Genomic DNA, 24,980 nt, shown 5'->3' on the forward strand with positions numbered 1-24,980 from the left:
ATGGAAACACGGTGGCACATTAATTATATTGTCCCCACTACTAATCTACTTCTGTGTCGGCTGGGTTTAGTGGGGGGTGGGTTGTAGTCCCCCAGCATCTGGAGCAGGATTATGGGTCGCTAACTCCTGCTTCCATAAATGTATTTGTAGGATTTACTGGAAACTGTTTCCTACCCACTCAACGAACAAACATTTAGGCAGCACTAACTTTAACCCTTGCATTGCCCCCACCCCAAGAGACAGTGTGGAGGAAAACTGTACTGACTGATGGTTAAGACTTGTGGTTCCCAACTTTGGGTCTCCCCCCCCCGATGTTCTTGGACTAAAACTCCCAGAAGCCTTCACCACTAGCTATACTGGATAAGATTTCTGGGAGTTGTAGTCTATCTGGGGAACCAAAGTTGGGCTTTGACCCAACTCCGGGAGGCGGTGGAAGACAGGAGGGCCTGGCGTGCTCTGGTCCATGGGGTCACGAAGAGTCAGACACGACTAAAAACAACAACAACAAAGTTGGGAAGCACTGATTCAGAGGGTTACTCCATAAACCCAAGGGAAGAAGTCATGAGCACCATCTTAAAAAAAATGAATGTTTAAGAAAACCACGTTTATGGCTGTTAAGTGATAAGCAATCAGCTCAAGAAAACCAATCAGAGATCCAAAAATGGAAGGAGTCCGTGGCTATCAGCAAAAGGCGGGATACACGAAATAAAGCAAACACGAATTAAAAAAAAAAAAACGGCCGATCTCCTGGAGTTGGTTGCATTTCCCTCCACCTTGTTTGAAAAAATTGCGAGACGAAACCAAAAGAAAAGCGTCCGCGTGCACCTCGGCAGCGCCCCCTGCCGTCGCTCTGCGCCCGCCGGCCAATCAACGTGGAAGTTCCCAGGCGTCCAGGATCTCCTATTATGGCACGTGACGTCATCGACGCTCGAAGGGGGGGCGGGGGCTGCTTCTCCTTTTTTAGGACTCCCCCTCCCCGGCGTGGAATGAATCACAGGCGAGCGGAAGAGAGAGGCGGAGGCAAGCAGCCTTTTTGCTGGGGATCAGACGAGCCGCGTGGCTGGACCAAAGCGAGAGGAAAGAAACACGTTGCCTGCTACACAGTACGATAGGTAAGGCTGCCCACCGGGCGAAGGGCAGGCGGGGAGGATTCATCATCATCCCCACCACCAAACACACGCACGCACAGTTCTGAATTTTTCTTCTCAAAAGTTTTCTCCTGCTTTCGTTATGGGCTTGGTGTTGATTTTGGAGCGGACTTTAGGGGGTCCCGTAGATGGGGAGTTTTTTTGGGGGGGGGCATTTCGACTCGACCGATGGTTGCAGATCTTAAAAAGTCATTTTTTCCCCCTCCCTCAAAGTATTTCCCCACTCTTGAGCTCTCGATCTCTCTTCTCCCCACGAGCCGAATTAGGCGCTGGGAAGAACCGGGAGCGCGCAGATTTTATTTATTTATGTGTATTGGCTTAAATTTGAGATCCGGACGGGAGTAGAAGACGACCCGGGGGGGGGGGGGGAGAGAATCTTACGCTCTTGGGGGGGATTTCTAGGGCCGTTCTCCCACCCCTGCCTCATTGTTATTACCGCATTTCTCTGCTTTAGAGGTTCCTTCTCTGGGTCTCCCCCTTTTCCAAATTTCCATCTGTCCCCCCCCACCAATTTGTCCTTTCATCCCATCCACCCACTCCTGCCGTCCCGACTCACTCTCCTGGTTCTTTAATTTCTCTTCGCCTTCCTGGGTTGTTCCTCAGACCCTTTCCCCGTGGCCGAATCTGAACTCAGACCCATCCCCTGGAGCCGGGTTAAAAGTCCTCAGAAGTAAAACGCCCCCCCCACCCTCCCGAGTTCCCAGGGCATCCATCCTCGCTGGGTGATACCCTCTTGCCGCCAAATAATTCACCTTCAAGGTATTTTTGGGGGGTGCGGGCGGTGAGGTCCAGTGGTTAGCGTGCTGGGGCGAGGGAGGTGGTCCTCTCCACGGAACCGTGAAGCTCAAGGGATGCTCTTGGGCCGGCCCTTCGGTTTGTCCTCCCTTGCAGGGTTCTTAGGAAGATAAATCCGGGAAGGAGCTAGTATTGAACCCGCCAGAAAAAAAAACTATGGGTGATATTTCTGATTCTGAATAACAGCGTCCCAATGCCCCCCCCCCCCGGTGGAATCGCTCGCCCACCGCCGGGCGGTTCACACGCCCCTTCTCCATCCCATAATGGCTGTTTCTACCCCATTTTGCCCACTTCTTCCGCTGTCTTCTGTATTTCCTCTTCCTTTGCTCTTACTCTTTTCTGCGCCCCCCCCCCCCCGCCGCCAACTTCCTTGGGGCTGATGAAACTGTCCTGTAACTTTTAACATTTTGCAACCGGTATCTTCTGATAATCTCTGGGGAGGAGGTTTAAAGAGGGTGACAGAGCCTGGCCCTTCTTCGGTCCCTCCCCTCCTGCCCTTCCTTACCTCTTCTGGGAATACTTATTATTATTATTGAATAAAGACACTCCGTTTATGCCAGCCTCTGGTTTCTTGCCAATTTCATACTTGTTTGTCTCTTTACACGTTGCTTTCTAGAGTCTCTGAATGCCATTTTCAGATAGTTTCAACGTTCTAAATGGTGCATAGGTGTTTTTTTTTTTTTTTGCAGTGGGTGGGTAATTATAATTAATTTTAATGTTTAACTTAGTATGTTTTTAATACTATTCTCTGTAATATTGTGAGCTGCCTTGTGTCTCCCCTTATTGGGAGAAAGATGGCTTATATATAACACAAATAAGTAAACAAGCCTCTGCTGATCCCCTAGCCTGCAAGATGCTTCAGAGTGCTGCTTACAAAGCACATTGTCTGCCCCTATTTTGCAGCTATACTGCCCCTGTGCCTGGAGGTTCTGTTCAGAGATCTCTCTTTGGTACTGCAGTGTAGCCCTTGGCCTATTAATTTGGGGTTTTGGAGAGCTGGTTTTTCTCCCCACTGGGCCATAAAACTCACCTGGCCACTTGAAGCCTGTGACAATCATCTCTTTCCTCCTGATTGACCTCTCCAGATTGTTTTATCTCGATTGATGGCAGCCCCTAGATCCTCCCTTCCTATTCTCTGTTGGGGGTCCCTGGTGAACTTCAGGTTTTCTCTTAATGACTGGCTGTCTGAGAAGGGTTTTTAATGGGTTGTTGTGCCTCCCTGCTTTTTAATGTGGTGTTATTATTGATTTCATTTCCCAGGTGTTCCTGGACTTAAACTCTCAAAAGTTAGCTGCGCTGGCCAGGATTTCTGGGAGTTCATGTCCAAGAACATCTGGAGACCCAAGGTTGGGAAGCATTGAGTGTCAGGTTAGGTTGCCTGGGACCCGAGTTCAAATCCACACTGGGTCATGGAAACTCACTGGAAGGCAGCAATAATGAAACCATTCTTTAAATCTCTCACATGTCTTAAAAATCCCTATTAGGGTCCCCATAATATCAGGCACAACTTGGCAATGTGTGCACACGGGTCTACCCAACATGAATCAGGCTTTATCTGGCTGCTGTGTTTGGGGGGGGGGGGGTTAACACAGAAAAGGTGGAGAGGAACTGGAGCCCAGGAAAAAGGTGGGGAGCCCCAAACAGGTGCTTGGGTGTGAGAAACTGGGCCTTAGTCATGGTGCAGAAGCTATGGGGGGGTTCCCCTTGCACACTCTGATGTGCTTTTAAATTATTTGTTGTTGTTGGGGGTTTGTTATGATAGTCCTTTAAAATAATAATAAAAAAAAATTGTACCGTCAAGTCAATTGTTGTTGGTCAATATTTCTTTAAAAGATGAATGGGAATGGTATATATGTATTTGGAGAAATATGGGGAATAGCTTTGTATTTACTATGTGTAATATGGTTGATTGCCTTTTATTCTTTAGAAATAAATAAATTTAAATACTAAAAAACCACAACAAAGTCAAATCTGACTTGCGGCCAGGGTTTTCCAAGTAAAGAATGCTCAGAAGTGGCTTTCCATTCCCTTCTTCTGAGGTTATCCCGGGACGGTGTGCAGCTTGCCCAAGGCCACCCAGGCTGGCTCTTCTCCCATGAAGCATGGCTGGGAATCAAACTCCCAGCTTCTGACTCTACATCCAGATCCCTCAACAACTCAGCTACCCAGCCAGCTGCTTTAATAGAGGTCTGTCCATTTAACATCCCCTTTTTTCCCTTAGTGTTGGTACAGAAGGCAGCTCACAAAACATTTGAAGAACAGGCACAACTGACGGGTCAGAGGTTAACACATCACAGCTTTAATACAGATGCTATAATATGTTAACATTGGGTCTGTCATTGTGCCTGCTCTTCAGCTGTTTTGTGCTCCACTTTCACTACCAATATTGAGGAAAAAAGGGGATATTAAATAAATGAATGAATATGTTCCCATCAGACCTTCCTCCTGGATGCCTTTAGATTAGGTTCTAAGCTAGTGGCCTCCAAATGTTCTGGAATTTACATGTCCCATCTCTCCTCCTTGCAAGTTATGCTCTACTTGGAAAGGGTTGCCATAAGTCAGACTTTATCTTGAAGGTTGCTTCGTCCTCCTCTTATTATTATTAGTTAGGTTGGAATAATTGACAAGCGTTTTTTGTTAACCTTGATGTCCTGCCTTTCCATTGCTGAGCTCACAACAGCCTTGTGAGGTAGGCCAGGCAGTCCGAGAGAGAGAGAGAGAGAGAGAGAGAGAGAGAGAGAGAGAGAGAGAGAGAGAGAGAGACTGGCCTATGGTCACCTAGCGAGTTTTGCTGACTTAGTGGGCAGGAGAACTGAAGATCTCCCAAGTCCTTGTTTAAAACTGCAACCCTGGGGTGTTCAAATCTCAACCCTCTGTATCTTGTAGGACTACAACTCCCAGCATTCTTCCCTATTGGTTGGTTTTTGGTTTTTTTTGCCAGTGATGACCCATGGTACTTACAGTCCAGCGACCTGTAACGGGTTGTGCTTCGCGTGTCTTAGCTCTAACTACTGCACCACCTTCCTGAACAATTTAGGGTCCTGCTGTTTTGCAGCCAAGAGGAAGGAGCTTTAGAGATCCCTTCCCATGGATTTAGATCTTGCTGCCGAAGCGCATGGGCCCAGGTTGGTACATGGCTTCCTCCTGATGCTCCCTCCCACTAGCTTGGCAAAGAGCCTGGGAGTTTCCTGGGAGTGAAGCGGAGATGACCTGCAGATAGAGAAGGACAGGAAAGTTGGTGGAGAACTGAGAGGAGCAGAAAGCAGAAGCGGTAAAGGGGGAAAATCCCACTGCTGCCCAGAAATTCATATAAGTGAGATCAGTGGGAAGTAATTTCATGTAGGGCTCCTTGACTTCATGCCTTTGTCTGTGGGGAGGGCGCTAGGAGAAAGTGCTGGGGAATCATTAATAATGATGATGTGCCTTCAAGTCAATTCTGACTTACTGTGACCCTTTCTAGGGCTTTCCCAGGTACAGAATATTCAGAAGTGGTTTCCTCTTCTCTTGTGCCAGGGAAACCCTGGGACTGTGCAGCTGGCCCAAGGCTACCCAGGTTGACTCTTTCCCCAGGAAGCATGCCAGGAATTTGAACTCCTAACCCCTGGCTCCAGAGCCAGGTACCTAAACCAGCTGGGGAATCAATAAAGGGAGTACATATCCATTTGGGCAGCAGAATAACACCAGAACAAGTATATGGGACTTCTCAACTTGGTCTAAGTTGGATGGGCCAGAAGTTCCCAGTGGCTGTCAGCCAGGATAGATCTGCATAACTTCAAACTTGTTGATGGTTTATTGATGTCTAGGTGGCTACTGTGTGGACACTATGTTAGCCTGTCATTTATTAGGATTTTAATTATTTGTAGATGTTCCTCTGCTTTTAAGAATGGTTGCATTTTATTTGATTTGAATTTAATGATTATGCAGTTCTTAAAAACCTGTTTTCATTATGTTTGATGGGGGATTATGAACTACTTTGAGCACTCCCTAAGTCACAGAAAGTCAGGATTCACAGAAAGTCAGGATGCACAGAAAGTCAGGATTATTAGTAATAATCTTGGCTTGATCCTGCATGGAGTGTATGGTTCTTGTTGAACAAGGAGGATGATGTGTGACAAATGCAAACAAAGCAATGCTTAAAGATTTGACAGATTTATTTCTCTGTGAGCTTCTGCAGATCACAATCCACTTCTTCCTGTGGTTGGTAATTTTGTATCTCACAATTTGTAATCTACAAACTTTCACACTGAAACAAATTGGGTGGTCTTGAAGGAGTTACAATATTTGGATGTTTGTTACGCATCCTGGAACAGACGTAACAGTTTTGTGTTTGGAAAGTAATAAATGTTATATATTTCCTATCAAATGGGGCTGCTGGATTAGAGAAGAGTAGGTGATTGAATGGTGATGGATCAGATCCATATCTCTGAGCTTAGAAAAATTTCTTTCTTAGGAACAATAGGTTCCAGCATCCCCTAGTTAGTACAGACCTTCTGGGAACTATAGTCCAGAATAGAATAGCAAATATATTAATCTCTGCTGTTCTAATGATATTTAAGGCTAGAAACATGGTATGTTATAAGAGAAGTGCCATAACTTGTTTTTAGCTTTAAATAATTGTCTTTTAAATATGTAAGCCCCCTTGGGTCCTTTTTAAGGAGAACAGTGGGGTAAATAGATTTTAAGTAATACAAGCAGATATGCTGGTAACAATGTACACAACACATTCTGTTATTTTCTCCAATTGGGCAGTTTTGGTCCTGTTGTTTCAAAAGCTATTTGGATGATGATTAAGGTCTGAAAAAAGCGTGAATCTTATCACAGGAACTGATAGATTTCCCAATGTACTTTTAGTTGGGGTCTGGGTGAAGCTGAAGTCAGTTCTGGAAGTGAATGATCATGTCTGTTTATCATGAGACTCAAAATCTGAATTTTGAATTGGTTTCTAAATTGCAAAGTTTCCTCTTTTTTTAAGGACATGGGAGGGTGAAGGGTGCTGAAGTCGTGGCGGGTCTTCAGGGTTATCTTTCTGTCCCCAAATCCCGTCTTCTGAAGTACTTTATGAGACCTTTTGTGTCATACCTTTGTGCTCTTGAATGATGAGAATTCCCAGAACGTGGCTTTTGTGTAAAATGTTTTGGCTGTCCTTCCTCGATGATGTCATTTGTTGTGACTTGTGAGAGAGGATGATCCACGCCTGTGAGATCGCTGAAGGTGAATTGATTTTTATTTTTCTTCCTTGAGTCATGCCATCTTGGTAAGGTGTTGTTTGGAATTAATGGCTATAACTGCATTTTTGATGATTTTATACATGTCATATTGTTGTGTTTTTATCCATGTAAGCTGCCCCGAGTAGACATTGTCTAGGGGGACAGGGCAAAAAATCTAATAAAAAAATAAATAAATAAAATAAAATAAAATAAAATAAAATAAAATAAAATAAATAAATAAATAAATAAATAAATAAATAAATAAATAAATAAATAAATAAATAAATAAGGTTATAGGCAGACAAGCTGGGTGAGCTAATGATAGCCTGCAAGTCTTATTAATGATTTGAGGAACAGATGAGGGGTGGAAAACCTGCCACAGATGGCATTTCTCAGAATTCACAGCCTTGAGGGTCTTCCAGGGTACACCTAAAACAGCCCTGGTCTGCACCAAAATGATGATTAATTTTATGTATTCAGCAGCTGCCAAGTCAGAAGTCTAGAGCAGTGGTTCCCAATCTTGGGTCTCTAGATGTTTGTGAACTAAAACTCCCAGAAGCCTTCACCATGATCTGGGAGTTTCAGTCCAAGAACCTCTAGGGACCCAAGGCTGGAATCTGAAATGGAGAGATTCCCTGTTTGTGTCTACTGTTTCATACCTGGTCCCTTGTGCTAGGGTTTGGGGTTTTAATAAAAAGTTAGGAAGCACATCCCATAAAATCCCAGATTTAAAATCACTGGGGAGGTTTTTCTCCCTGTCCTACCGCTCTCGTAGCTGCATTTGTTAAGTACGGAAGAGAAGCTGCTGGTGCTCCTAAACTATGGAACTCCCTCCCACAAGAAATCAGGTTGGCCTTCTCTGTGCTGTCTTTCCACAGCAGGCAAAGACCTTTCTCTTCCGGAAGCCCTTTTTCTCAGGGACTGCCTGCCTAAGAGTTGGTCTACTAGGTGGTGTTGATTTGCTTTTGCTCCCCCCCTTCCAGTTTTGTTATGTTTTTTGATACTGTAATCCTACATACTGGAGTCTATATCTTTCTAAATAAATGAGCCCAAGGTTTTCCCACTCCTGCCTTCTGTCTGCAGCCTTCCAGCGTGACAAACACAATGGCTGTTTGATAATCATCAGTTGTTGATGCGGTGACCTATTCTGAGGTGTGTCGTTCTGAATAGTCTAGAAGGGTGGACTGTTTTTATTTTACTTATTTGTTGCATTGATAGTTTGTCTTTTCGCCAAGCAGCTCAAGTTGCGTACATCCCTCTTTCCCTCTCCACCTGATCCTCATATCCTCCCTGTGAGGTGGATGAGGGGATGGGACAGGCTCCAGGTCACCTCAGGAGCACCACCCTCAAGAGGGGATTTCAGCCCAAGCCTGTCCTGTGCTATTCCGAGTCCTCTGGGTGGTACCCCAGACCAAGAGGCCTTTAGTCGGCTTCGGCACATGGGGTTGTGTGTCAGAAACAAACAACCGTGTGGTGTAGGAGAATGGGGGCGGGTCAGGGCAGATCACAACAATGACACATTTGATGCCTATCAGCAGCGTTCATGCCTCTGGAGTTCCAGTAACTTGAACAAACTGTTTGTGTGCAATAACAGCTGGAAATCTCTTGGTGTGGCTCAGCCTGTCTGGTGTGAAAGTTCATGGCCGGTGTGTACAAACAGCCGTGTGTGTGTGTGTCCTGGCAGCGTGCCGAGGCTGATGCAAAGAAGCACCTGGGAACGTGCTCGGGCGCGCACACACAAACACGCACACACCCCTTTCTTTCTCCCTTTGTTTTGGTCCCTCTGCCTCCTTTATGGCCATGTTGCAATGTTTACAACTGGTTCAGTTTGTGCTTCCATGTCCCGCAACAGCCAGAACTTTGCAGATAAGCTGTTCCAGGAAACTGGGCTGGCCAGTCCATGGGACGAAGAGAAGGGGGAGAGCAGGAGATGGTGCTTTTTCATAGAACACCCTATGAACATACAGGACTTTTTCATTTTGTCTAGGGTGTACCTTGGGGGTAGGTCGAGAGAGCAGCGCTCAGTGAGTAGGACCCCAGTGGGCACCCATTTGAGAGAGAGGGTGGATTTTATTGGTTACCTTGAACACTCCATCATTCCTCCATTGAGTCCCGTGGAATATTGCCTTCCCCCAATTAATCCTCCTATTAGCAGGGAGGATCCAATTAGAATCAAATTGATTTAAATCACTGCAGGGTGGATTAAAAATCATTTGAACCCCAAACCAATCTGATTGAAATTTAAAAAAAAAAAAAAAATCAATATTTAATTTTTTTAAAATAATGATTTTTTTAAAAATCCACCCTGCAGTGATTTAAATTGTGATTTACATTAATTTGATTTAAATGAAATCCACATGGCCCAACAGCCCTGTGAGGCGGGATAGACTGACAGGTATAGAGAGAAGCCCAAAGTCCACCGGAGATGTTTATGCTTGAACGCGGGTGGCCCATCTCCTGGTCCAACAAAGCCACACAGACCTCAGTGGCCTCCAGATGTTCTGGCCTAGACGCTCTGGAAATCCCCATCCCTGAACACATCTGGAGGGCCTCTAGGTTCAAGGCGGTTGGCGTCATCTGTAAGAGTAGCTAAGTTTGGAGCTTAAAATTTGGATCCCTATCACAATTGGTTTAGTGGGGTTCTGGAAAGATGGATCGGGGAGACTGTTTCTCCCATGCTTTTTGTGATATGTGCTTAGGAATATTCATCCATATTAAAACTACTGCTCCCAAACCCTCCTAGCCAAACAGTTCCATGCTCTTCTTAACAAGGCTGAAGGGGGCATGAGTAGTTAAAATTCAGGGGAGCTGGGAAATGGGCATTCTGGACTTCCATGAACACACACACCCTGCTCAATTCTGCTCTTAATTGCTTGGTCTTGGAAGTAAGTAATTTCAAGGTGTTCTTAGAAGCACTGGGTGGAGTAGAGTCAGAAAGCATCCTCATTATTTGAAGAAAAAGTGACCCTTTTCACTTCTGTCCTCTTTGAGGTTGCCTTGATATTTTTCCTTAACTAGCTTTTGACCCCTTTTTCCCTGGGGCATCAGAAATTGTTCCCAGGAAGAGCCATTATGTTAATTGATAAGATTGTAAACACACAAGCTTCCCTCCTCCTCTCAAAAATGCCTTTTTGCTGAACTTTTGTTTTGGCCCTGACTGATCTCTTGACTACAGAGCAGGATACAGCTTGTTCAGTGCTCTTGCTCAATGCAGCCTGGCTTACTTACCTGAGTCACCTGTTTGCCCTGCAGGCAGCTTTCCTTAGTCTGCTGTATGCAAATGTCTGGTCCTTGGAGGTTATTTAGGTCATTTATTTTTGAGCAAGCGCTCGGGGAATTGTATGCAAAAGAGGGTTGATCAGAGAGCCCTTCTTTTTTATCCTCCAAGGAAGCACAGACCAAAACCTAGGTTTCACAGTAAGGTCCTATGCGAACTTCTTAAACCTAGTGGCAATTCCCCTCTTAGGCTGGTGAGCCCGTTAAAAGTGGTACAGAATTGCTATTAAGTCTATAATGCAGAGGCACCCTTGATGAGAGGAAAAAGCAACATCAATATGGTTGGCTATCTCTGACATCATGTCTTTAGACAGAATCCCAGTGATAGGCATGCGTGCAGCCCTCGGCACTTCCATCCAGTGAGGTAGATCAGCAGGACTGTGAAGACAGTGGGGTACAACTGAAGGAGTGTTGCCTTCTTTGTGTGATCCTCCAGACGACACTAGGTGTAGCCCTGAAATGTTGATCTTGGCGCATAGTGTCCTTGTGGCTCAGCCTTGTACGTTTCAGCTTGAGCTGAACAGAGATTAGAAAGGGTTGGTATGGATGGCCTCTGGGTTCCTCCTGATTCCGCAGCCATGAGCTCGGGCTGTTTTTGGTCTGGTAGGTTGCGGCACGGGTGGTGCGTATTGTGTGTGCATCAGGTCATTGTTGTGACCCAACTGCTCGGTCCCTGATGCAACAGTCCTGCAATCTCACCTCCACCCCCCCCAAACTCGGTGAGTCAGTTCCCTATCGTTTGCTCGAATCACTCCTTCATGCGCTGTGTCACAGCCCCAGAACAAAGCGCTTCCTTGTGGGAAAGGGAGAAAACTTTTTTTTTAACCTGCAGCCTAGCCTGGGCGGTGGCAAGCACATCGGGAATGGAGCCAGTTTTCTTTTGACAAAGAAGGAGGTTTTTTTCAGACCTCCTTAGCCTGGTCTGCTTTGCCGATGCCCTGTGACACTTAAATGAGCTTCCGGTTTCCCTCGCAGAAAGCAACAAATGGCGGCAACCCACACAATGAAAGAGGATATAGAGATGGGTGTCCGGTTTATCCTCAGCATTTTGAGTCACAATGTTCGGCTCGGCAAGGAGCAGCTGGACCGCTTCGGAGACAGCCTCGTCAACATTTTATGCGAACGCTTCACCGGCCATTGGTATCCGGAGAAGCCCATCAAAGGACAGGCGTACCGGTAAGCCTGGCACTTCGGAGGAGGTGTGATGAAGTATTTGTGTATGTGTGGGGGTGTCTGTTGATTTAGAGGTAGGAATGAGTCTCCCTCCAGGACTACAGTTCCCATGTTCCCGGGGGGGGGGGGTCCAGTGGCACTTGGGCCAGCCTTCTGTCTTGAGAACTGACTTACTCCTTTGATTCGGTTCAGTGGAGTGGATCTTACCAGACCTTTAGTGGCGTGCACTTCCAGCTTTATTTGGCAGTAATGGGCTACTGGTATAATGCTAAGCAAGACATGCCTTTTACTGGACAAAGTGGTAAATTGTTTGGAGAGACAGAAGACAGTCCTGTGCACATACTGGCTGTATTTGCACATAGCAATAAACTGAGATTACTAGAAATGAGTAGTCAATGTTTCAGCTCTGGATTGTTGTTAGACTGAAACGTTGACTTGCGGGAGAGAAACAAACCAGGTATAATCATGGGTTTTGCTGTAGGTCTGAGCCAACTGCTGTTGTGAGCCTTCCCGTTATTTCTACCAGAACACAGTTTATGCGCTCTACATAAGCATGAGGCAGGAATTAGCCTGCCCTGCAGGGGGTTTCAGTGTACTGACACAAGATGATGGGAACTCTAGTCAAACACATCTTGGAGGGCACCAGTTTTAAAGGGAAATGGGGTAAATGTCTCGGAATAACACTAAAGTGTTGTGTCTGTACATTAGAGATCATGGCGTGCCCAGATAGCTCAGTGGTTTAGGCATCTGGCTATGGAGCCAGAGGCTGGGTGTTCGATTCCCCACTGTGATTCCTTGACACGGGCTGGACTTGATGATCTAGAGGGCCCCTTCCAGCTCTGTACAGTGGTGCCTCGCTTAGCGGCGATAATCTGTTCCAGGAAAATCGCCATTAAGCGAAAACATCGTAAAGCGAAAATAAAAACCCAATTGAAACACATTGAAAGCCTTTCAATGCGTCCCAATGGGCTTAAATCTCACTGTCCAGCAAAGATCCTCCATACGGTGGCCATTTTCGCTGCCTGTATAGCGAGGAATCCATCCCTAAACACAGCGGGGAGCCATTTTATTTACCCAGTGGCCATTTTGAAACCGACGATCAGCTGTTGAAAAATCATTGTTTTGCAAAGAATCTGTTCCTGAAGCAGGGAACCGATCATCGCAAAGCAAAATTCCCCCATTTAGACCATCATTTTGCGATCGCAATTGGGATCGCAAAAAGATCGTCGAAATGCGGTTTCATCATAATGCGGGTCAATCGTAAAGCAAGGCACCACTGTAGTTTGATGATGATTCCGTGCTCCATATCTAATGTTTCTGCATCTGCTCCCCTTCTTGCCAGGTGTATCAGAATAAACCGGACAGACCGTGTGGATAGTTCACTGAAGCGAGCTTGCCAGGATGCAGGAATAGAGTACTCAGAGCTGTCCTTACCTCGAGACTTCACTCTCTGGATCGACCCGGGCGAAGTCTCGTGTAGGTAAGGACACAGGGCTACCTGTTGTGGAAATAAGCATCCATGCTGTCTCTAGAAGAGTGGCTCACCGGAATCTGACCAGTATCTTCTCTCCCTCTCAACCCTGCAGGCTCGGCGAGAATAATTACCCATTCAAAGTGAGCGAGGAGTTCAGAAGGGGTCAATCGTCTCCAGAACTGGAGACATCCGATTACCACTCTGAGTCCCCCACTCCTTCAGAGGGGTCTTCAGAAGACGAAGGGCGGACCAAGTGCCTGGAGAAGATCCAGGCGCCGCATAGAAGCCGACCCGGGAGGACCAATAGTGCACAGGTAAAAGAAAAAGAGAAGGGAGTTCCTGGAATATGAATTTGCTTGAGCAAGCCTGGAATGCCCGTTTCCCATGCTTAGATGGAATGTCTAGCTCTGCCCTGTTTTGTCTTCCATTCTTTTGAGCGAGCCTGGAGAGGGCCTGAGCAAGAACTGGAAAATCTGGGTTCTTGCCCATTTTCAGAGCACACGTATGGAACCCTCCTTTTTCAAACCCCTGCATCATCACATGTACAGTAGGGACACCCCCCCCCACTATCCACATGATCATTATCTGCTGTTTCATTTACCTGCCGCTCTGAAAATGCTACTTAAAAAAATCCCAGAAATGTATTTCTGGAGTGTATTTACCAGAACTGGCCACTAGAGGGGGTTAGAGACCATGCAATGTATAACATTCAATACTTCTGGCATTTTTTAGCATCTGCAGGGGGTGGTGGTCTTGGACCTAATCCCCCATAGATGCCTTGGTCCTACTGTGTAAAACAACAAAGGAGGGTGGCTAGATGCTCACTCTTTTAGCAAGTAGATGTGTGTACAGTAGGACCCACCTATCCACAGGATCTGTATCTGCGGGTGCATTTATTAAATTTAAAAAACTCTAGAAATAGGTACAGTATATGTATTTCTACAATGTATTTACCGGAAATGGCCACTAGAAGGTCTCTGAGACCATGCTATGTATAGCGTTTATTACTGAAGCATTTTTCAGCATCCAAGGAGGATGGGTTGGAACTGTTCCCCCATCACAGATACCCCACAGTCCTACTGTACTAAATTCTAAATAGAGCTAAAGTAGGATTCATGTGCAGCTTCTTAAATTTGCCTGTCGAGCCTCAAAGATGGGCCATTCTCTACATCTGCTGCAAATGAACAGAGCCCCCTTCTCCCCAAAAAAAAACATATTTGCTCTGGGCGAATACATCACCCCCAAAGCTTTCTGAAATTAATTCAGCCCATAGACCAAAAGATTCTCCCCTTTTCTTGATTTACCTAGTCAAGTCATGGTTGGAGTTTCAGGACCAAGGACAGTTCCCAGCAGACCACTGACTCCAATGGTGCCTCACCTGAGACCCTGGATTATTCCTGGAGAGGGACTGTCCTCCCAGATTCTTACTCTGGTCTTCTGGGTTGAGAGCCATTCACTCTACCACCTCCTTGGCCGTTGTCCCACTTTGTGTGTTGCCTGTACAGTGGTGCCCCGCATGATGACCCCGCTAAATGACGAATCCACAGGACGATGGCTTTTTGCGATCGCTATAGTGATTCGCAAAACAGTCATTTCAATGGGGGATTTTCGTTTCACGACAACTAGGCCTGTGCTTCGAGAACTGTTGTTCGCAAGACGATGATTTTCCCGGCTCCACAAAGTGGCTGCCCTGTGTTTTCCTGACCCATACTTTGCAGGGCAGCCATTTTAACAGCTGATTGGCGCTCGGAAAATGGCTTCCCCTATGGGTGATCTTTGCTGGACGATGAGATAATTTCCCCATTGGAACGCATTAAATGGGTTCAATGCATTCCAATGGGGAATTGTTTTTCACATGACGACGATTTCGCTTAACAGCGATTTCAGGGGAACGGATTGTCGTCGTCATGCGGGGCACCACTGTAGTTTGGAGTGTGGCTCCTAATGTAAAGGGAACAGCTTCCTCCCCGGGGTTGCCAGTGTAGAGGCATCTTCAAGGAACTGGCTGGCAGGTTCCACCTCAGCGTTCTGTATCTGGTTTGATATCTCCATGACTTTTAGGTGGAAACTGGTCCTTACCTAGTTCTTGGATAAAACCCTTGCTGATACTCAAGGTAGCAACCGTGACACCTTATACATCAAGACTGTTCCATTCCAAGTGTCTTATTAAACCACAGCATTTGAAGATTGTTCCAGATCAGAGTGGCGGTCATGAATCTTTTCTCTAATCCCTCTCTTCTTTTTTTCTCCCCTCTCTTACCAGGCTCCGCAATACTATTATGTTCCCTCTCCGCTCTGGGTACCGTGGCAGCACAACGCCGTTACCTACCTCCCAGCTTACCAGCCCCTTCCCCTCTATTATGTGAATCTCCCGTCAAAGCCGCCAGCCGCCAGGAAGCCCAACCCGGAAATGCTCAAGCGTCTCACAAAACGAGCCTCCAAATCTTGAGAACAAAGGATGCCGGGCAAATATTTTCTGTCCCTTAGGCCTTGCCCCAGACCTTAAGTGGGACAGGTTTTGTCTTCCCGTACCATGGGGCTCTTGCCACAGAGTGGGGAAGTTACTTTTTTTTTTGGACTGAAACTCCCAGAATACTTGCATTAGTTGGAGAAGGTCAAGGAATCCTTTGCAGTCCAAAACAGAGTAACTTCCCTAATCTCTGGCAATTTCATCTTCAATATTCTAGGGTGTATAGTTGGATTTTTGGAAACTCTATGGTGGTGGGAAATTCCTGAGGGCTAGTGCCTTAATCTTTCTTTGGTGAGGGAATGTTGGGGTCTGTTTCTATGGTGCTGAAAAGACGGTAGCATTCCATCTGTACTGTATATTATTGAGCACTTCCACTGTGCACTTAAAACCAGAGGCCTGGGTTGCCTTGTGTGGGACCGAGGAAGGGAAGCAAGGAGAGGACACGTTGGTGCTTTTTCCACTTCCCAACAGGGCAGTCATGTCTATTGGTTAGAGCCGGAGAGATGGTTGCAGAGGGAGGAAGTTAGAAGGAAAAGAAATGCAATTTAGTGGAGGGCGAACCCAGAGCCTGTTTTCCCGGTCTCCCAGTTTTCCCTAGCTACTTATCGGTTGCTGGAAAACTGGGGTAATATTGAAAGCTCTGTGCATGTTGCACTTAGAAAAATGAAGGAAATTTAAAATGCTGCTGCCAAAGGTGGGTGGTGGGTGGGAGGTGTTTGTGACCTCTGGATAATGAATTGCACTTTTGCATCTCATGCACAAGATGTAACAGATAAGCATCCTATTTTCTCTCTTCTTCCCCCACCCCCACGCCTGTATCTTCTGCTTTTTTGCTTAACAAGGCCTGAGCATTGCACTCTGCTCATTGTGGAGCAGCCTCAAAAGCTCTAGAGCCAGCTTCCTGCCACTGCTGCTTTTTTTATCCTTGCCCCTTTCCCCTCGTGTAGGAGAGATTTCAGTAGGGGTGTTTGTGCCCCACTTTTTATTTTTCCACCGCGAGGGCGAGAAGACTTTTCAAAAACAAGGAAGGAGATTCCTGAAGTTTAGAATGTGAAATGTTTTTAGGCTTGCACAGTGCACTCTGGGAAAACAGATGATGACAAAAAAATAATACTTACCTACCTCAAGGGATGCTGTGCAATAGCTTAATTATTATATTTTGAAGGATATGTAGAGCACATACTTGTCGTTGGGAAAAGTATTATTATTTAATGCTGATTAATATGTCCTGTAAATAACAAGCGGGCACTTTTTTTAACTTATGTGTAAATGAACTTCATTGTGTAAATATGTGATCTGCCTGTTTTTTACGCACCATTGATGAAACATATTTTTGTCTTTTTTTAAAAAAACTTTTTCTATGAAACTCTTAAATAAAAAGTAATACCTCTTTGAAATAATCCAGGCTGTGAAATGGAGTTCTCTGTTGGGTTGGGGGAATCTGTAGCATTTAAATCTGTGTCCCTCCTATTCTGTTGGACTACACGTCCCATCTTCCCCACCACATTGCCATGCTGCTTGAGAAGATGGTGAGCGATGTAGTTCATCACATCTACAGGGCAACAGGTTAAGAAAGGTTGCTTTGATCTCATGGCTCCATGAGAAGGAAGTGATATTATTTTATAACTGGAATGAATTCTCTGCCCCGACATGCTTACACGTTTGGTGGAAGGGAAGGAAGGAAGTCACACGTGTATTGGGTGAAAGTATTGGGGCCAAGTCTGGAATCTCAAATACGTAAAATTGGTCTGGTATAGGTTCATTTGTTTGAAATCCAGAACAAAACAAAATAGGCAGATAGAGTTCCAGGACAAAGCAAAGACTCGGGTGGTTCCGATCTCTAAAATAGGCAGAGTTTGGAGGGACTCGGACTGCAGGGAAGAATGATGAAAATGAATCCCCAAGAGAAGGACGGGAGCCGGGCTTTGCCCAGCAACAGCGGTGACAGGCGCTTTGAGGCCAGAATTGCATCTCCGCCCTCACGCCTGCAGGAAGCAAACTTTAGAGGTGCTTGATACACAAATCCAGGAAGTGAGAGATCAGAAATCTGGCAGGTCTACTTCTCTCTTTCAGGTCTGCCATGCTTCTGAATTCCATGTTCATTAAAGCCAAAAAGGGAGAGAGGTCCTAACTTCTGGTTTTCTAGCACAAGAATGCTGCTGCCCTCAGTTTATAGATTTGGGCCAGATCCTCTTGTGCAGCTTGACTGACCCAGCAGAAGGGCATGAGCGGGTAAAGGTAAAGGTTCCCCATGACATTTAGTCCAGTTGTGTCCAACTCTAGGGGGTGATGCTCATCCCCGTCTCCAAGCCGTAGAGCCAGCGTTTGTCTGTAGACAGTTTCTGTGGTCACATGGCCAGGAACGCCGTGACCTTCCCACCGAGGTGGTCCCTATTTATCTACTCGCATTTACATGCTTTCGAACCGCTAGGTTGGCGGGAGCTGGGACAAGCTATGGGAGCTCACTCCATCGTGTGGATTCGATCTTACGACCGCTGGTCTTCTGACTCTGCAGCACAGAGGCTTCTGTGGTTTAACCCGCAGTGCCACCATGTCCCTTTCATGGGCGGTAGAGAGCTGCTAATTAAAGATTAAATTAAAGATGTCTCCCTTTTCCCATCTTTGGCCACAAAAATGATGGGCAAAGTCAGTGGTTCCCCAAACCTTTTCAACTTGCAGCAACCTTGACTTAATGGCCACTGGCTGTTTCTCCCTCAATATAATAATTTAGGTGAGGGGTGGAAGGGAGGGGGAAGTTGGGCCCAACTAATACTTCCGTGGATTCCGCAGAAGGACTTTCAAGGATTCCGTGACACCCCTGCCTGGATTTGGGGGTGCCAAGTTTGGGAACCATTGGCCAAAGGGAATGTTCTATTATAGACTGAGATGGTGTGAAATATAACGGGTGATAGAATGTTTAAGTCCTCTTGACAGCATGGAAAGACAATGCCCATCATGCTGAAGTGGCACAGCCCATAGTCAAGTATGATGGGAGTTCTCATTCCATATCATCAAGTACCCCCTTCACATTGATTCTCATGGCCCAAATTTTAGAAATGATGGTACTCTTGTGAAAATAACCATCTTCTAGAAATTAAAACACAATCAGTTCTTTAAGCAGATACATCTGGATGAACTGTGTCTCTTCTAGAAGATATTTTGTGGAATAGTATTTACTATACAGTGGTGCCTCACTAGACGATGATAATTCGTTCCACTGAAATTGCTGTCTAGCAAAATTGTTGTCTAGCGAAAAGCAAATTGTCGTCTAGCGAGTTTTTCCTTGCTGTGCTTGCAGAATGACCCGATACTTCCTAAAACATTGGGGGGGGGGGGAAGCCACGCATCCTACATCTCTGGCAGGTTTCTTTGGCTGGGGAGAGGGGGAGTTCAAGCAGTAGAATTAACCCACCCCAAAATGTGAACTTATATTCTACCATCCCATGGTTTCTTTTTAACTGCTGGTATGACAAAGAGCAGCTCAGGAGAAGCCCATTTTCCTCCATGGTGGGAAAAGCATCACCTGTTGGATTTCTGCCAGTGAGGTTTTTTAAAAGCACAGGACGGTGCCAAGCTCTACAGCTGGACACAGAACAGCTATTCTGATTCTGCTGTACACAATCACTCAAAGGAAAAAAACTTACCAAGCTTTTCTGCCTGCTCAAAATGGGAGGGAGGTCCTAGCATAGCTGGTTCTGCATTGCATGAGAGTAGATCCAATTCATTTGCAAACGGATCTCATTTCACACACACACACACACACACACACACACACACACACACACACACACACACACACACACACACACACACACACACACACACACACACACACACACACACACACACACACACACACACAGTTAAACAAAATGCATGCCAATTACATGCCAAGTCAATTACAGGTTTTCTAGTATAGAGTATTCAATAGTAATTTCTCAGTCTTTTGGAACCATGTAGCCTGCCCAAGGCTACACAGGCTGGCTCTTCTCTCAGCAGACCCAGTGGGGAATTGAAACTCCAGATGTCTAACTCACAGCTGTCCACTCTTTGTTGTTATCTGCGATCAAGTCAGAACCAATTTATAGCAAACCCAAGAAAGTAATCAAGGTGAGATATTTAAGGAGTGGTTTTACCAGTTCCACTCCCCCCCCCCAATGGGTTTCCATGGATTAAGCGGGAATTTGAGGACTGAGGATGAGATGGCTGGACAGTGTCTGCGAAGAAACCAACATGAATTTGACACAACTCTGGGAGGCAGTGGAAGATAGGAGGGCCTGGCGTGCTCTGGTCCATGGGGTCACGAAGAGTCGGACATGACTAAATGAAACGAAGCGGGAATTTGAACCCTCATCTTCAGAATTCTAGTCCATCACTGTCCACTGCACTATACTGGAAACCATCCACAGTGTTGTTGTTTAGTTGTTAAGTCGTGTCCGACTCTTCGTGACCCCATGGACCAGAGCACGCCAGGCCCTCCTCACTTCCACTGCCTCCCGGAGTTGAGTCAAATTCATGTTGGTAGCTTCGGTGACCGTGCCCAACCATCTCCTCCTCTGTCGTCCCCTTCTCCTCTGAAGTAAATTGCCCCAAACTGAATTAGAATCTGGACTATGCTGCAATCCAGCTTGAGACCACTAGGGAGCATCATTTACCTATCTAGGTCAGGAGGAGTCTTAAGGCTGGGTTTTCCCATACATTCCACCTGTCCCTCTGGATTTGCAGACCCAGGATATTTGTGACTATTCTGAGAAATTAAAAGAAACTATGAAGAAAACCAAGAGGGCAGCCACAGAATAGGAGGATTTGAATGTGAATAGACTCCAGGAGGTGGCAGTCTTTCTCTCCTAAAGAGTTATTTAGTTTGGATCACTCAGTGGGTTCAAGTAGATTGGAAAGCTGGTTGCACGATCTATTTATTCCCTAATCCTACCTGAAGATCTTATGTGGTCTCCTGTCTAAATAAGGACCAGGCTGTTACTTTCAAATCGGGCAGGATTGAATGTATGGTATGCTGGTAACTGAAATGGAACAGGGGAGCTGGGATGATGATAATAATAATAATAATAATAATAATAATAATAATAATAATAATAATAATAATAATAATAATAATAATAATAATAATAATAATAATAATAATAATAATAATAATAATAATAATAATTCGATTTATATACCGCCCATCTGGCAGCCAAGGTCATTCTGGGCAGTTTACAACAAATAACAAAAAACAACAGAATAACAAAAAAGCAAATAGCAACATTAATACATAGGTGTGAAAATCAAAAATCATAAAGTAAAGTGAGGGTAAAATTATAATACAGTAAATAACAATTAAAAACATAGAAAAATTTTAATCGGCCATTGCTGCTGTGCCTATTTAATAGCATTTTCATGTACAGGCATGAATGGGTTAAAGATAAGGTAGGCCAGGTTCCTTAGGCGTGACAAGTAGAAGTTCAACAGGTGAGGTTTTTTTCCTGAACAGCGCATAGAAAGCAAAGATTTTGCCAGGTGAATTTCAGCTGAGTACATGGTTGCCAAATAATGCACAGTCGCTCTCCTGAAGAAATATGTGCCAATGTTTGTCATGTTGGAGAAATCTGGCAACCAACTTTTCTCTAGCAGGGCTCCTGTGCTTTTAACAGCTGCCCAAGAGAAACAAGCAAGGAAACAAAACACACAAGCAAAGTCTAGCTTTTTTTCCTAGCATGGAGATAAGTGGTGGGAAACATGATTTACCTGCTAAATATATTTATCAACTGGATACTGGTAAAGAAAGATAAAACAAAAACACACAGGAGCCCTGTTGTTGGGTGGAGGGACTTAACAATCTTAGCTATCAGGATTTTTAGCCTGGCTATTAAAATTCTTCAACGGATTTTCACACGGCTTCCTGAATTGAGCAAGCTTCTTAATCCTGTTGTTGTGTAATTGGACTTAGAAGCCTTTCTCAAACTTTTCAAACTGGCCTCCCCTCTAAACTAACCTTATTTCCTGCTTCCCTTCGTGATACGGATTGGGTTGGGATTTCTCTTGCTGGCCCGTAAAGAAGGCTGACTGCCTTCTTTCTATGGGAAAGTAAACCTGTCCCACCCCACCACCCACCCCAAAAAATCTATAAGGAAACATCCTAAGAATAAAGCAGCATTTTCCCCTGAATCCTCATTTTTTTCAAGGGATGGGCAGTGAAAGTACAGCCACCGTCTGCTATCAGTCCTCTAAAATCTTGACTTTTGCTGCAGTTCCTCTGTGCTATCAAGTCTGAACAGACTTTCAGTGACCCTAAAAGGGCTTTCAAGACAAGTGAGATATTTAAGGAGTGGTTTTACCAATTCCACACACGCACCCCAGTGTGTTTCCGTAGGTGAGCGGGGATTTGAACCCGGGTCTCCAGACTCCTAGTCCATCACTCTGTCCCCTGCACCACACTGGGTATCCACAGTCTTGATTAGAGGGGATTAAAGTACGGGTTCTGGCTGCTTTAGGATGCTATCTTTTCAAACTTCACCCTCACAATCAGAAAAGTTAAGTTAAAATTCCCAGAATCTTGCAATATTCTGAATTGTAGTACAGTACCGTATTTCTACACAGAAGCTTAGAAGCAATGGGTTAAAAAAATGACAGCAATCCCTAATTAGTTATTATAAGAAACTGGGGAAATGAAATTCCATTTCAAAAGGAAAGTCCCAAATGGAGCAGTTAGTTTACTGATAATTACGATTAAGGTTTTCTAGTTATTTCTTAAAGTTTCTTTTAAAGGGCATCTTAAGACATTTTTAAAAGTATTTGCCAAGGAATGTTTCAAGTTTTATTCAATGCACTCATCAATTCTATGTTCTCCACCTACCGAAACATTTTATTTTAAAGTAACAGAAAAGTATAAAAAAAGGAACCAGGGCAAGCCGCAAATTACATTTTAAACACTCTTAATGAGTAGCAAGGGGGATATTTTTAAAGGTAATTTTCCACACTCTGCAGAGTCCCTACGCTTATCTGCTTTGCAGTTTCCTAAATGTAGCTTTAAAAGTTTGCACAAAGTCATTCAGGTATATCTAATTAAACAGCCTGCTGGATTTCTCTCAGATCAGGAAACCTGTGCTTTCTACCAGCAGCTGAAGGAGGAGTAGCATATGCTGAAAAGAAGGGGAAAAAACTGGACAAAAAAAAATATATATTTTAAAGAATTATTCTATTTTTTTTATACCCCGCCATTATACCCATAGCAGCAAGTCACCATTTTGGGTGGCTACAAAATGTGGCATAAAAATAAAGACAGAAATTAAAACAATAAACACATGAAAAGCAAAGACTGACCCTAAAAAAACTCCTGTCCAAGCAATATTACTAAATCTCAAGAGGTCAGAGCTAAAAACAACAACTGAATTCAAGCAATAGACAACTTAGGGTCACCCTAGAGTTGACACAAAATAAGCTCAAAAATTAAAGTGAAGAAGGAGTAAGTTTTTTAAAAGGCCTGGGTAAAGGGCTAGGTTTTGATTTGCTTCCCAAAGATTAGAAGGAGGGAGTCCGGTTGCATTGCCACCAGGAGGGAGTTCCAAAGCGAAGAGGCCACTACCGAGAAGACCCAGTTTCTGGTTGATGGCAAAATTCCCCGAAGATCTCAGTGAGGAGATATGCCTGGAAAGAGTTGCAGAATCCCTCAAAGGGAGCCAGAGAGGGGCCGGCTCTGCCATTAGGCAGAATGAGGCAGTTGCCTCAGTCAGCAGTTTCAGGGGGTTATAAAAGGCCAGCCAAGTTGTTCCTAATTTGTTAGTTATTTCTCTCGCCATCGTTCACTTGGGAGGAAGAGAAATTGAGATATTTTCTGCCTCGTGAGCCAAAATCATTTGGCCCTGAGACACCTTGGCCCACGTGGGTGGGTCGCGGTGCCGTGTCTATCCCTCCTTAGGCAGCAATGTCTCTTGGGCAGCCCCAGGATCCGAAGTGCAAAGCTGAGTGGCCACATTCCTAACATTGAGTCCCCGATTTGCGGTTTAGCCAAATGAGGTAAAGCTTCTAAAGGGATTAGTGGCAGATTTGTTTTCTTCTTCCTAAGTGCCAAAGTGAGAGAAAATGTTTTTGCCAACTTTTGGGGAAAAAAAAAAAAAGAGTCTTACCTCCAGGCTCCCACCAAGAGACTTGTGATTCGTCACCATGTATCCCTGCTGGGGGAGGCTGGTCTGCCTGTCACACCGTCCTTTAAAGACACAGAAGCACCAAGCAGAAGAAGCTATGGCAAATTCATGTTGGTCACTTCGGTGACACTGTCCAACCATCTCGTCCTCTGTCGTCCCCTTCTCCTCTTGCCTTCACACTTTCCCAACATCAGGGTCTTTTCCATGAAGTCTTCTCTTCTCATGAGATGGCCGAAGTATGGGAGCCTCAGCTTCAGGATCTGTTGTTCAGTGAGCACTCGGGGTTGATTTCCTTCAAAATGGATAGATTTGTTCTCCTTGCAGTCCAGGGGACTCTCAAGAGCCTCCTCCAGCACCACAATTCAAAAGCATCCATTCTTTGGCGGTTAGCTTTCTTTATGGTCCAGCTCTCACTTCCACACATCGCAACAGGAAATACCATAGCTTTGACTATTCGGACTTTTGTTGGCAAGGTGATGTCTCTGCTTTTTAAGATGCTGTCTAGGTTTGTCATTGCTTTCCTCCCAAGAAGCAGGCGTCTTTTAATTTCGTGGTTGCTGTGACCATCTGTGTTGATCATGGAGCCCAAGAAAGTAAAATCTGTCACTGCCTCCATATCTTCCCCTTCTATTTGTCAGGAAGTGATGGGACCAGTGGCCATGATCTTCGCTTTTTTATGTTGAGCTTCAAACCATATTTTGTGCTCTCCTCTTTCACAATTAAGAGGTTCTTTAATTCCCCTCACTTTCTGCCATCAGAGTGGTATCATCTGCATATCTAAGGTGGTTGGTATTTCTTCCGGCAATCTTAATTCTGGTTTGGGATTCCACCCGTCCAGCCTTTCAGAAGATGTATTCTGCATATAAGTTAAATAAGCAGGGGGACAATGTACAGCCTTGTCATACTCCTTTCCCAATTTTGAACCAATCAGTGTTTCCATATCCAGTTCTAACTTTTGCTTCCTGTCCCACATATAGGTTTCTCAGGAGACAGATAAGGTGGTCAGGCACTCCCATTTCTTTAAGGACTTGACATAGTTTGCGGTGGTCTACACAGTCAAAAGCTTTTGCATAGTCGCTTGTTCATCTTTCTGGCAATCCATGGTATCCACAAAGCTCTCCTCCAGCACCACATGTCAAAGGAACCATTTTTTCCCCTGCCATTTTTTTCTTACCTGTCCAGCTTTCACACCCGTACGGTAGTCCTCAAGGACTAGTGGATCTAATTCGAGAAAGGAGGGAGGAAGGGACTCAGAGTGTCCGACCTCCACTCCAACAGGTTATGAAGACGCGAGAT

At 45.1% G+C, this 24,980-nt stretch overlaps 1 protein-coding gene across 1 annotated transcript; it reads left to right on the forward strand.

Annotated features, from left to right (window-relative positions):
* Nucleotides 1-978: 978 nt before the first annotated feature.
* LOC110086531 (protein BTG3) lies at nucleotides 979-16,943 on the forward strand. The gene is made up of 5 exons (XM_020807489.3): nucleotides 979-1,112; nucleotides 11,402-11,602; nucleotides 12,942-13,079; nucleotides 13,186-13,387; nucleotides 15,337-16,943. Exons 2-5 carry the CDS (start codon nucleotides 11,412-11,414, stop codon nucleotides 15,520-15,522), a joined length of 717 nt encoding a protein of 238 aa, XP_020663148.3. The 5' UTR covers nucleotides 979-1,112; nucleotides 11,402-11,411; the 3' UTR covers nucleotides 15,523-16,943.
* The last annotated feature ends 8,037 nt before the right edge of the window (nucleotides 16,944-24,980 follow it).

The sequence above is a fragment of the Pogona vitticeps genome, chromosome 9, assembly GCF_051106095.1.
Source record: "Pogona vitticeps strain Pit_001003342236 chromosome 9, PviZW2.1, whole genome shotgun sequence".
NCBI classification, from domain to species: Eukaryota; Metazoa; Chordata; class Lepidosauria; order Squamata; family Agamidae; genus Pogona; species Pogona vitticeps.